Raw genomic sequence first — 12,841 nt, forward strand, 5'->3', positions numbered from 1 at the left:
GTTTGGGAATATGAACTGAGAAACGAGTGTAAAAGGGAAGTTTGGTGTGAAATGATTAAGGGCAGCTGCACAAAGACACGCATGGGGTTTCCATGGGGTCCCTGGTGTTAAGATGCTGGTCTCTGTCTCAGTATTAAAAGGCCAGAGGTGTGAGCTGAAACTTACATGCTCAGAACACAAGGAATCTCAAACGGATCCTCCAAAAGTCCCCCAGTAAAGCTAACAGTCGCTGACAAATCCGCACTTAGAAAAAGGGAGAGCGTTCATGTAGGAGGGAACTAGGGGATGCACTGTGGCTTGAGGACTCATTCTATCAGAGTGCCTGTGAATTCATTCAGAGAAGGGTGTCATCGAGCTATGATGTTCAGGTAATTAGCAGGAAATTTCCAAAGATGAGGACGAGCATCCCACCAAAGCTACAGCCCTCTTGGGACTGAGAGTCACTCAGGATCCCACAGATGGCAGAACATACAAGGCAGAGCATAGAGACAAATGTTACCACTACTTAATTTTGTCCCCATCATTACGTCAATCAATCCATCCTAATTTTTAAAAATCCGATTTATGCATTTAGAGCTCTTTTGTGCAATACTCCCAGGACCTGCACTACTTTCTATGAATATATCAAGGGCTTTGGGAAAGGGGTTCATTCTTTCTACCAATACCCATGTGTCAGCCAGGAGGCCTGACATATTGAATAATGCACCTTTCCTAAAACTGAATATATGTCTAGGATGTGATTAGGCGCCGGTGGACAGAATTGGTTCAGTTACAGTACCTGTACTATAGGAGAGGGAAAGCCTCATGGTTCAACAGGGAAACTATAACAAAGATAAGAGAGTTTTCTAGGTCTTAGAACCCACAGACCACACAAAATGCTGGAGGATGGCCTTTAGAAACTGGCCAGTGGGGTTTGCTTAACCATCATACTTTGTCTGTTCTGTAATGTATGATTATGAAACTGTGACCCAGTCTCTTACCTGGAATTAGGGGGTGATTGGAAAGTGGGATAAAAGCTGAAATTATGTTCCTTGAAAATCTCCGTCCACGTCCTATGAAATTTTTCTCTTTTACTTCTTAGATAGTTGAGAAGGTCGCCATAGCAACAATATTCAAAAATCAAGTAAATTGGTCCTGAAATAGTGACAGTTTTAATGCTAGGTATACAGACACCAAATAATTTTTTTCAGACATCTGTGTGGCAGAAACCGTACTCTACGAGAACTCCCTTCTCCCCTGACTTGGGAAGAGTACAGAACTCTCTAAACCTATCTCTTCTTGGACTTTAAATTCAATTTCAGATTTTTGCTCAAACTTCTTGGAAAGCTGTCTCTTGTTGCCTTCCACTTTGGCCCGTGTGGCCTCACCAAGAACCACTGGCCACCTAACTTCTCCAGTTTGCAACTGGGAATAATATGTTGACTGCGTTGTGAGCACTTGGTAAATATAAGCTGATTTGTGGTTTACCCAAGGAGGGAGAAATACATCCCTAGCCACCTGTTAAATCCATTTTCTCTTTATTTCTCTGTCCCAGTGCCCGGCTGGCTGTCCCAGAAGGAATGACCCTTGGGCACAGGGTTCGGGTGCTTCTAGGCAGAAGTGAGAGAATCAGAGCACATGCTCTGTTGGATTCTGGGAGAATAGAGTTTGAAACCCCTCCTTGGCTACGCCTTACATGAAGCAGCTCAGTTAGGGCCACGGCCAAGCTGCGCAGCTCAGCACTGCATCTGGGTCAGCTCCACAGCCAGGGAGAAGTACCCTCTGAGCAGGTAGAGAGACACCACAAAATGTACTTGCAGCGTTGTTATTATTATTGTGGGTTTTTTTTGGCTGTGTCACATGGCTTGCAGGATCTTAGTTCCCCGACCAGGGATTGAACCTGGGCCAAGGCAGTGAAAGCCCAGAATCCTAACCACTGAACCACCAGGGAAGTCCCTTTAAGTAAGTTAGAATATGTGGCTCATCCCAATGAAGACAGGCATTGTCTACACTGACCCATCTGACTCTAGAGTGAGGTGTGTCCTATCCCACTTGGGTTTGGGGGCCCACCCTGTGACTGAGAGAACGAGAGAAACACGAGAACAAATGCCCTTTATGTCTTCAGGCTAAAACGTTTTTGATTAGGTGTTCTTAGTGGGAACTGGTTACCTGACAGGGTGCAAGCCCCCAGCAGATTCACAATATTCTCATGGCTGCCCAGGTGGGTCATCATTTTGAGTTCAGACATGAGAGCCTCTCTTTCCGAGCTGTCTGCTTTTTCTGTCAATGGCAGGGCATTACAAATGTAAAATGGAAGTAAATTAGGTATTTTAGGTTATTCAATAAATTAAAATTTTCCTCAGTTCAGAGTAGATTTGCATAAAAGTTTTAAAATACATACAATAATACATACATTTTGAATAATAATACCCTGTGTTTTAAGGCAGAATTTCAAAGATTGTACCATGAAAGTTGAACCAAATAATGTGCCTTTCTACTGGACTTTCCTCTACCTACAAAATAAAAATCTTTATAATTGACCCTTAAAAAATAAAATAAAACAAAATAATAATAATACATGATTTTCCTCCACAGTTGAAGTTAATAAATATGCTGAAGGGAGAAACATACTTTTTTTTTTTTGACACTTTTATTTGTTGAAGTTATAGAGTGACAAGATGGGAATGTCAGCGAGGCTGGTTGGTTCCAGCCTGTGACCCTCAGGTCTAGAATCTTAAATTTGTTAGTGGATCCCATGGTGAGAAGGTCAAAGAAGACCAAGTCCCACTGACCAAGTTCTCAAGAGACTCCCTAATTGATCATGAGGAACAGAACTGCTGGGTAGGCTAGAATGTATCCACTTACTCTCCCTGGAGTAAGTCTAGAGAGCTTGGCAAATTGTATTCATCATCTTGCTTAGAAGTAGAGCATGGAGGTACTTATTGGTGAACTCAAAGGTCTCCTGTCATTGAGGCCAATGGGCCCAGGTGGTCAGGACACCCCTGCCCGGGAGGGTGCTGGAGCCCTAGAGGCAAGGGCAAGGTCACTGGGCCTCCCTCTCCAGGCACACCCCCCCATCTGTTAACATATTCTTTCTTACAGATAGAGTAACTTTTCTTTACATTCAATGGAGATTTGATTAGCTATTTCCAGGTGTCATTATTTTGTCCTGGAAGACATGTAGCCTTTATGTGGCTTTCCCAGAGCTTTGATGTCATCTGTTTTGACTTGTGTGAGCTCTCAGGGGCATCCTAATTTCCAACTTCTTGGCCTGGGAGTGACATCCTTCACTGTGTCCACTGGGACCCACTGTACCTCAGGTATTCCACTGCCTCATGTTTTATAGGGATTCGTGGCTTTCAGTTGTCCATGTCTTGTTCCTCATGACCAAAAGAATATATTTTTACAGTGTGCTTAACTCTTTCAAAGCACTTTCATATACCACTACCTGACTTTCATTCATTCATTCATTCAACAAGTATTTATTGAATGCCTGCTGTGTATGAGGCAATGTGTCAGGCCTTGGGGGAATAAATGATAGAAGGACACAGCCCCTGTCTTCCTGGAGCTTAGAGCCTCCTTGAAAGGGGAGACAGGTAAATGAACAATTATAATATAGTGTCATAAATGTCACATGGCACAAATAAACCTATCTATGAAACAGAAACAGACTCACAGACATAAAGAACAGACTTATAGTTGCCAAGAGGGAGGGGGGTGGGGGAGGGAGGGATTGGGAGTTTGGGATTAGCAGATGCAAACTATTATATATAGAACGGAAACACAACAAGGTCCTACTGTAGAGCACAGGGAACTATAATCAATATCCTGTGATAAACCATAATGGAAAAAAATATAAAAAAGAATGTATACATATGTATAATTGAATCACTTTGTTGTACAGCAGAAACTAATACAACATTGTAAATCAACTATACTTCAATCAAAAATAAATAAAAATAAAAAATAAATGCCACATGGCAAATGAAAGTAGGGGTGCTATCCCACAGACGAGGGACACCTAACCCAGCCTGAGGGAGGGTGGGGAAGGGGACACCAAATGTCTATGCTGAGACCTGAGGGAAACTAGGAGTTAACCAGGTGAATTCACAGTGGGAAGGATGAGGAAGAACATGCCATCCTGAAAACAGGATGGGCCAAGATCAAGAAAGAGGACAGCATAGCAAAACATACAGACCCACCCTCATGAGGCTTACAGACTACTGAGGCAGCTAAGACATTAGTTAAATAATTAAACAAACATGGAATTGTAGTTGTGATCAACTTTATGGGGGAAAAAAGCCCACAGAGAGCTGGGATATAGGATCTAGCAAGGAACTTGAGCTCATCTGTGGCGTGAGAGAAGGCTTCCCTGAGCAAGTGGTATTTGAGCTGAGATCTACAGGAGGAGCAGGAGATAAAGACGTGAAAGGGGAAGCGGAAGCGGAAGGATGACCTGTGCAAAGGCCCTGACGTGGGAGGGAGCACGGCGCTCCAGAGGAACTGAGAGCCGGCTGTGCTGCAGCACTGGGGTGAGAGGGGAAAGGCGAGCTGCAGCCACGTCGTGCTGGGCTGTGTGGACTGTTCAGGAGAAATTAAAAGCAACTGGAAAGGTTAAGCAGGAAAATCATACGCTCTGCTTTGCATTTCATAACCATCACTTGGGCTTCAGAATCCAAAAGGAGGTAAGAGTCCATATAGGGTAGTTGCTTGGAAGGCTAGTGCATCCATTCGGAAGGGATAGACTTAGTCTGGGTGGTAGTAACAGAGGTTAAGAGAAAAGAGGATGAACTCAAGAGGCACTAGGCAGGAAGCCTGACGGGAATAGCCTACAGGGAATTAGAATGAGGATGGTTTCAAGGATGAGTCCGTCCTAGGTTTCTGGTTGGCCTGCCTGGGTGGCACATGGCCGGTCATTGGTACTCGCAACCAATCAGTGAGAGAGGGAGGGCTGACAGAGAGCCAGGGTTGGAGGAGTCCACTTTGGATAAGCTGACTTCAAGGGACTCTGGAGACGTCCAAGCACTTGGACATAACCTGAAGCTCAGAAGGGAGGTGCAATCGTGAGAACCACTGGTACATGGGATGAGGTCACGGGTAAGCTGAGACAGCCCATGAGCGTGCAGAGTGAAAAGGGAAAGGGACCCAGGAGCAAGTCTTCAGGAATTCTGTTGGGTGAAAAGCTGGGTGAGAAGATGAGGGCCCAGCAAAGGACTGTGAAGCAGTCAGAGGGGTAGGAGGAAACCAGAAGAATATGGTGACATGGAAACCAAAGGAAGAAAGCACAATAAAGATGGAGGGAACAGACAATCGTGCCAATTTATGCTAAAAATTCAAGAAATGCCCATTAGGCTTGGTTCACGGTGATGGTGGAGGTGGTGGTCACTGATCGCTTAGCCAAAGTCTGCTGGGGGCGCTCTTGCTAAGTGAGTGATACTAAGGGGAGGAGGTTCGGGAGAGCCAGGTGGCAGCGGATGAGAAATGAGTGGGAAGTGGTACAGAAGGCGCCGATTCCCTCCTCTATCCAGGGTCTGTGTCGAAATGTAAGACACACAGCTGCCTGTAGCAATGGTATCCCCAAATATTGAGGCTGAAAAAACCTAAACAAAGAGAGAAGAGGAAGAAGAGGTGGAGTTTTGTGTTCACGACTCGTATTTTATATTCATGACTTAGTTGACACCCACCCCAACTCGCTCCCTTTGTAGCTTTGAAGGATGGCAAGCAGTTACCATAGCAATGATGGAAAAGAGGAGGTGGGAGGCGGCACCTCCCCTCTTTGTGCATCGCTGTGGCTATTGATCGATGTAACCATACCTTTCAGCATTTTGACTGCGACCTGGATGGAGACCCCTGTCTTACTGATTCCATAGGCGGTTGCATTCATCACTTTCCCAAAAGCACCCGATCCCAGGACCTTCCCTGCAAGACACGTGGTGAGTGAGTGCATGTTGAAGATTTTCCAACAAGAAGGAAACTCGACAGAAACATTTGGAACATCTGATTCTTACCAAATTCTAAATTTTCTCTTGGAAACTCCCATTTGAGATCATATTCGTATTCTCTGAAATCAATGTAGAAGTACTCATTATCCAGAGAGCCGGTCACCTGCACCATCTGTAGCTGGCTTTCGTACCGAAATTGCTTCAGAGATGAAATAATGAGTCGATTAACCATAGAGAGTTCTTCAGAAATGGGACACAATGATGACGTTTTACCTTTGCTTTTACCTTTTTGTACTTGTGACAAATTAGCATGGTTAACACAGCAATAAAGGGAAGACAGAGGCCAATTGTTGCATAGAATGAGATGTTGTCCTGGATGAAAGGGAAGGGGCCTGCAAGGGAAGAGCATCAAGGAGCAGTGGATGAGAATTCCCAGTGGATACTGTAGCAGAATGCTCGTTACAGCGTCTCACATCCTGTCTGCGGAACCTACAAGCCCTCGACTAATACGCTATCCCCACAGAAAATCAGGCCACGTTCATATAAAGAACGACTCCTTCCCAGAAAATTTTAAATGATTCTGAACCCATTTTAAAAAATCATTTACTAGGGGTTTTAAGAATTACATCTATTTAAACCCACAGGATGTGAAAGTCAGATAAAAAAAGATGTTCGTCTACTATATATAAACTAGATAAACAACACAGCCCTACTGTATAGCACAGGGAACTATATTCAATATTTTGTAATAAACTATAATGGAAAAGAATCTGAAAAAGAATGTATATATATTTATATAAAACTGCATCACTTAGCTGTACATCAGAAACTAAAACAACTTTGTAAACCAACTATACCTCAATTAAAAAAAAAAAAAAGAAATTTGTGTTCCCACTATGAAGCTGTCATACGAATGTGGGGAAGTTAGTTTGGGGACGCTGGTGATTTTGAACCATTAGTGTAGGTGGTCAGGTTTCAGAATTGCTTAATTTAGGAGGGCTCTAAATATCAAACCAAAAATGATACAACGGCAAGCTAAAGGCAAATGAGGAGACTAACCAAAATGGAAAGTGGTAGAGACTCCAAATTACTAAATCTGTTTCCCTAGAGCTGGATTTCTTGGTAGATGTTCATTATCCTGGGAGCTTATGGTGCTACCCACATCACTTGAATTCCTGAGTCACAATGTCAGTAGAAGTCACTCTGCCCTTGAACTACAAAACATGTATGTTCAGTGGGGATTCTTGCCTGACTCAAAAAGCCTCTCGTCTTACACACTGAACCTACACACTCTTGTAAAACTCCCCCAATAAAAGCGAATGACAGGGACTAACTTCTAGTAGGGAATTCCTGAAGGTGGCGTGTTTACAATAGCAACTGCTGTCTACCTGGTGAGTTTAGGAGGATGGTTTCACACGAGGTGCCGAGGGAATTGTACGCACAGCACTTCACCAGGAACCCTTTGACGGCCTCGCTCATGTTCAGGGTGCTGCTCGATATCCACTGTCCAAATACTTTTCTGCTGGCCTTTTTATTCCAAATTCCTTCTGTGATCTCTTCTGTGCAGCTGAAAAGAAACAGCAGACGGAGAATTTAGACGGGCGGGGCTATCGTCGGATTGGAAGTGAGGGTTTCTCTAGTGGGGTCTACAAGAGACATCTATGAAAGGTTATCAGAAACAATCTGTGACCATTTAGAATTACGGTCGACTCAGAAGGTAAGCATGTTAAAGGCTTCATTGTTTCTTCTTAAACTGAATTCATGAGAAACAGTCAACATGTCAGAGAGAGTTTTATGTTCTTCTAACACAAGAGGGGCCAGTGTCTTCATTACTTGGGAGACTTGTCTGAACACTTCCTCCAGGTCCAAGACGGTAACGGGTACCCGTCAGAGGAGCAAGAAGCCTGACTTGCCGATGCCTCGGCGAGCACTTGAGGTTTCCCTGTAGAAAACAACAGGGAAATCAAGCTCATGAAGTACAGTGCTTTCCAGAAAGGGTTTCAAAGTCAGCTTCATATAGGCTGCTCACGTACTCTACGCAGTTTGTGCTCCTGGGAGCGTGTGTCATGCAGGGTGACTCAAAGAGGGGGCCCTCTTTCCCCTTGTGTCACCTTTTGTGCAGGCAGCCCTAAACTTCTCTGGGGAGCACCCCCTTTTCCACCGCTAGACCCCTCCTGGAGAGAGCTCAGGTGTAGACCTCCATCTACTGAGCACCCTAAAATGAGTCTTAGCTTCAGGAGAAGCACCTGCAAAACATCCAGCAAAATGGACTCTCATCGTTTTATGGACCAGAGGAACAAAGATTATTAAAACAACTAAATGGCAGGTAGTATGACTTTTGGCCTTTCCTTGGCAGGACCTTTCAAAGTACTAAAATCAATAAAGTCACACAGTAAAGCACCTTCAGAGAGGATATGGAATCAGCATCTTAGCTTCAAAGGACGAACCCAGAAAGAGATCTGTGTATCAACAAGCCAGTAGATATGAAAGTACAATTTCAAAACACTTCAGCATGTCAAAACACTTTTGTAGCCTTCCTTCCCTAAGCCATGGCTTATCTCTTTCTGATCCGAGTTAATACATTACTAAGGAGTTACAAGCATAAAATAAAATTTCTTGACAGTTTCACTTACTTCTTATATTCAGCGTGAACATTTTTGTGAACTGGGCGTCATCATTTTCTGCATGGAAGATATATTGTCCTGGCTGGTGTTTATGGTTGCAAAACTTAGATACGCTGTTGGAAAAAGAATAAAAGACAGACTTAGCCAGATTCTTTGAGGAGATGTTGAAATGAATAATGGTGTGCATGGGAGTAAGTCTTCCTGAAGACACTCACTCTCTCAAGTTCAGTGGACAGAGAGGTTCCCAGATGTCCTTGCTACTCAAAGTGTGGTCCACAAACAGGCAGCATCAGCCTTGGTATTATCTAGGAGCTTTCTAGAAATACAAAATCTCAGGCCCCACCCCAAACCTACTGACTCAGAGTCTGCATTTTAAGATGATCTCCATGGAATTCACATGCACGTGAAAAGTTGAAAAGCACTGATCTAGGCTGGAGCTGCTAAGAGAGGCAAGAAGGTTCCGGCCCCTACTGTTACGTACATCCCAGACTAGTCTGACTTCCTGGAAATATGGAAGAACCTTGGTAGGTGGCGGAGCCCGTGGACCCCCCAGCTTCCTGAAAGGATAGCTCTCTGACATTGGTCCAAGGCAGGACCTATGACCAACCCTTGACATAGTGATTGACAGTGATAACGGCTCAAATCCACTGAGTACAGATGTCTTTGAGTGGTCTCAGAAGGCTCTAGTATCTACTTGGAGTGCTAATCCACCAAGCCTACCAGGTATATGGTACTGGAGGTCATCCACCAATCCTAGCAGGTAGACGGGATGGTGGATATTATAGGAGAGGTGGGGAAGCAAGGAGCTGATGAATGTGCCTTCGTGCATCGAAGAAATAGAAAAATTTTCCCTTAGAATAAGAAAACCTAAGGTTTATTCAGAAGATACTGAATTAGGCCACCTCTATATAGCCTACTTGAAGTAAAAAAGGAAAGAAAAAGTATATGTATACACAGGAAATGTGAACAGGAGGAGCTATGTAGGATGCAAAAGACCTATGAATACAGCTCCGGTCCTCAGAGATATCATAATCCAGATGGGTGGACAAAACCTGCCTATGGGGAAGAGTGAAAGCATTAAACCGAAGGCCCGTAGAAGATCAAAGAAGGCAGAGGCCAGTGTCGTGAGAAAAGTTCCGAGGGCTTCATAGAAGCAGGAATTGAGCTAGGTCTTTAGAGGTGAGTTGGTTTTCATGAGAAAGTAAAGACATCCAAGCACGGGGGCAACGGCATGATTTAAGCCATGAGACAGGAACTCATAAGGCCACAAGGAGAGAAACGGGGAGGCTTCTTGGCTAGAGCAGAGGTGCGGGGTGGGATGTAGCAGAACAGAGGGCTAAATGGGCAGGGTGGCGCCAACTGATCCGGGACCTTGGAAAACAAGCCTAAGTATTTCCACCTGATAGAGAAAGCAGGGAGGAGATGTTGTGGATTCCTGAGCAGGAGAGGAACGTTATGAACAGTATCTTAGTTCAGAGTGATGGCAGCAGGCAAGTTTACTGGGGGGAAGCCTGGAGGTCTCTGTTGAAGTAACCTAGGAAGTCATTCATTCAGTCATGAATTCACTCATTCTCTCTCCTGTCAACGGTAGAGGCTATTTGTGGGAGGAATCGGGAATACAACAGTGAGTTGACAAAACTAGGTTTCTGTTCTCACAGAATTTACAGTTTGGTGGCGAAGGCAGACAAGTAATGAGCAGTTACAGTATAATGTGGGAAATCTTAGGAGAGGAGAAGTAAAAGTTCAGATCTGAGAGTTCAGAGTGTGAAAAGATGAGTGTTGTCTAAGGCAGGGAAAATGGGGAGGGAGAGGAAAGAGCCAACCCAAGAGGCACCAGGACAAAAAGAAACAGCAGGTGCTGGATTGGACGCGAAGAGGAAGGAGAGAAGAGAATCCCAGCTGATTCCTAAGAGTCAAACCGCACACCTAGCAATCAATAGAGAAGATTTCGAGCCCAGGTTTATTTGACACCAATGTCAAATACATCCTTAACTCGGAAGCTTAAAGGTAATTCTGACTGTGTATAGTGATGGGAGATTTCATTTCCTATCAAGTGAGCACTGAACAAGCTTTTTGTTTGCCTTGTTAACAAGAAGGCTGAAAAAGCAGAAAGGGGAATTTCTTATCCTGACCTACTTCTGGACAACCAGAAGGAAACGGCTGGTGAAGTGGAAATGACAGAAAGATTGCGGGAAAGACAAATTATAACTTTCGGGAGAAAAGTAAGTATAGGTACATGTGATTTCCAGACTTTATGAAGGCAGAGTTTAAGTGGTCCAAGAAGAGAAAGATGTGAGCTTCTAAAAGGGAAAATGTAATTCTCACCGGACAATAGCCAAAGACCCTGAAAAGGAAGAAGAGAAGAGATAAAAAAGAAGTCAGTGTGCTAGCCAGGGACCATGCCAAAAGCACCAATCAATTTGATAAAGAAATTACCAATTAATGAGAACCTACTGTATAGCACAGGGAACTCTACTCTGTGGTGACCTAAATGGGAAGGAAATCAAAAAAAAAGAGGAGATATATGTATACATATAGCTGATTCACTTTGCTGTACAGCAGAAACTAACACAACATTATAAAGCAACTATAATCCAATAAAAATTAACATTAAAAAAAGAAATTACCTATACAACTATTGATTATCACGCAGACCAATCTGTTTTGTAAATGTTTTCCCTCCTAAGTCTTTTGTGCTGTCTGAATGGAGCATGACTTGCCATGGGATAGACAAGAGAGCATCTGAAACATTCTCATTCTTCCAGGTAGGAAATCAGTCACAAAAATAGCCTGAACACAAAACTGAATATCCAGATCCTTCTCAACCGCCTGTCTTCCTGTTTATGGCAGTTAATCCCAGCAAAAGCAACAACCGCATCGCCGACCCTCCCCTGGAAGTTCCAAGGGGACTAACCAATTAGTGCCAGGGGGTTGCAAACTTCCTTTTTCCCTGGGGTTTTTCTGAAAATGGCCAGCGGCCATGAGATGGGAGATCAGGAAACTGGCGTTCACAGTTGCAATATCTTTGGTGACTAAGAAGATGTATTCTCACTACAACTATGAGAAGGGATTTCTCCTCTGTTACAAGCAAAATGCAGGTGATTTTTCTTTTCCATTTAGTACCCAGAGCTGGGGAGTTGAAAAGGGGCAGGACTTTCCAGCAGCTCAGTGAGTAACTTCGCTATAAAAAAGCCTTTATTCAAAGAGCAAGGGATGATAAAAGTCAAACCAGAAAACAGGGAATAATAAAGCACAGACTGGGGAAGCTGGGAGCTTCTGAAACTGGAGAGTGAGGGGCTGGCAGGAGTGAGTGACTTTCCCGGGGACTGGGAGACCCCCATCAGCAGATCCTGCCCCCTCAGACTGCAGGACATGGAGGGGGTACAGCCTGGCTGAAGTTGAACCCAGTCTGCACACATTTCTGTCCAGAGTTAAACAAAGAAAGCTGGGCAGGGGGCAGGAGAGGTGCTGATGACTTTATATCAATCTGCTTAATACCATGCTCATTTGTATTTTATTTCAGGGGAGCCCACAAGCCTGGGGAAGTATTACATGATCATTAAAAACCCAAGAGCGAAGCACAGCACATCTCATAAGGCAGCACACTTTTCTTTTTAAATAACCAAAGCACATGCCTGCTCTGCTGTTTTCTTACACGCTAGGTATGAGAGTCTCACACTTTTGAAATGAGCTGGTGTCAAAAGGCAGTACCAGAGTCATGGTTAAAAACAGGCTTCGCAAGCAACTCTGCCATTGCCCGGTGGCGTGACCGTGGGCAAGTCACTGAGTCTCTCTGTGCTTGTTTCCTCATCCGTAAAACGAGGATAGTATCTACCTTATATGGTTGTCAGAGGAGAAGTTTTTGTTGAGTTTTTATTAAAACGGTTTTGTATAAACTGCTTATAACAGTGCCTAGTAAACACGATAAATGTGTTAGATCATCATTACTATGAGGATTATGAAGTCCGGGAATCATTTTGAATAAAAAAGACATTTAGAACCCTTACTCTGGGGTATACATTAAGTGAGAAAATCACGTTAAAATAAAGATGCAAAGAAAAAAAAAACCAAAGTAAATGCCCATCAACGGGAGTTAGTCAAAATAAAATTTTCTAAAAAGAGGAATACTGTGTCACCATAAAAGTGGTCATGTAAATAAGGTAAGCCATTAAAATGATAATATAAATAATAATAATGTACTTATTAACACAGCAAGAGATGATTTTTTTTTTTTTTTTTTTGCGGTACGCGGGCCTCTCACTGCTGTGGCCTCTCCCGCTGCGGAGCACAGGCTCC

The 12,841-nt window shown here is 43.7% G+C and overlaps 1 protein-coding gene and 1 long non-coding RNA gene across 2 annotated transcripts in view; one reads left to right on the forward strand and one right to left on the reverse strand.

Moving 5' to 3' along the window:
• The window catches only part of LOC309792796, a 468,580-nt gene that overhangs the window by 115,204 nt on the left and 340,535 nt on the right, over positions 1–12,841 (forward strand). The gene's annotated exons all lie outside the window — the stretch shown is intronic.
• The window catches only part of FLT3 (fms related receptor tyrosine kinase 3), a 79,428-nt gene that overhangs the window by 15,681 nt on the left and 50,906 nt on the right, over positions 1–12,841 (reverse strand). Inside the window, exons 10-17 of the mRNA XM_082602621.1 lie at positions 8,555–8,658; positions 7,755–7,863; positions 7,310–7,488; positions 6,207–6,313; positions 5,988–6,120; positions 5,794–5,898; positions 2,149–2,259; positions 981–1,134 (exon numbers count right to left, since the gene is read on the reverse strand). Coding sequence (XP_082458747.1) covers positions 981–1,134; positions 2,149–2,259; positions 5,794–5,898; positions 5,988–6,120; positions 6,207–6,313; positions 7,310–7,488; positions 7,755–7,863; positions 8,555–8,658 — 1,002 coding nt within the window. The remainder of the gene's footprint in view (positions 1–980; positions 1,135–2,148; positions 2,260–5,793; positions 5,899–5,987; positions 6,121–6,206; positions 6,314–7,309; positions 7,489–7,754; positions 7,864–8,554; positions 8,659–12,841) is intronic.

Source organism: Mesoplodon mirus (genome assembly GCF_964341445.2).
Source record: "Mesoplodon mirus genome assembly, chromosome: 17".
Lineage (NCBI taxonomy): Eukaryota > Metazoa > Chordata > Mammalia > Artiodactyla > Ziphiidae > Mesoplodon > Mesoplodon mirus.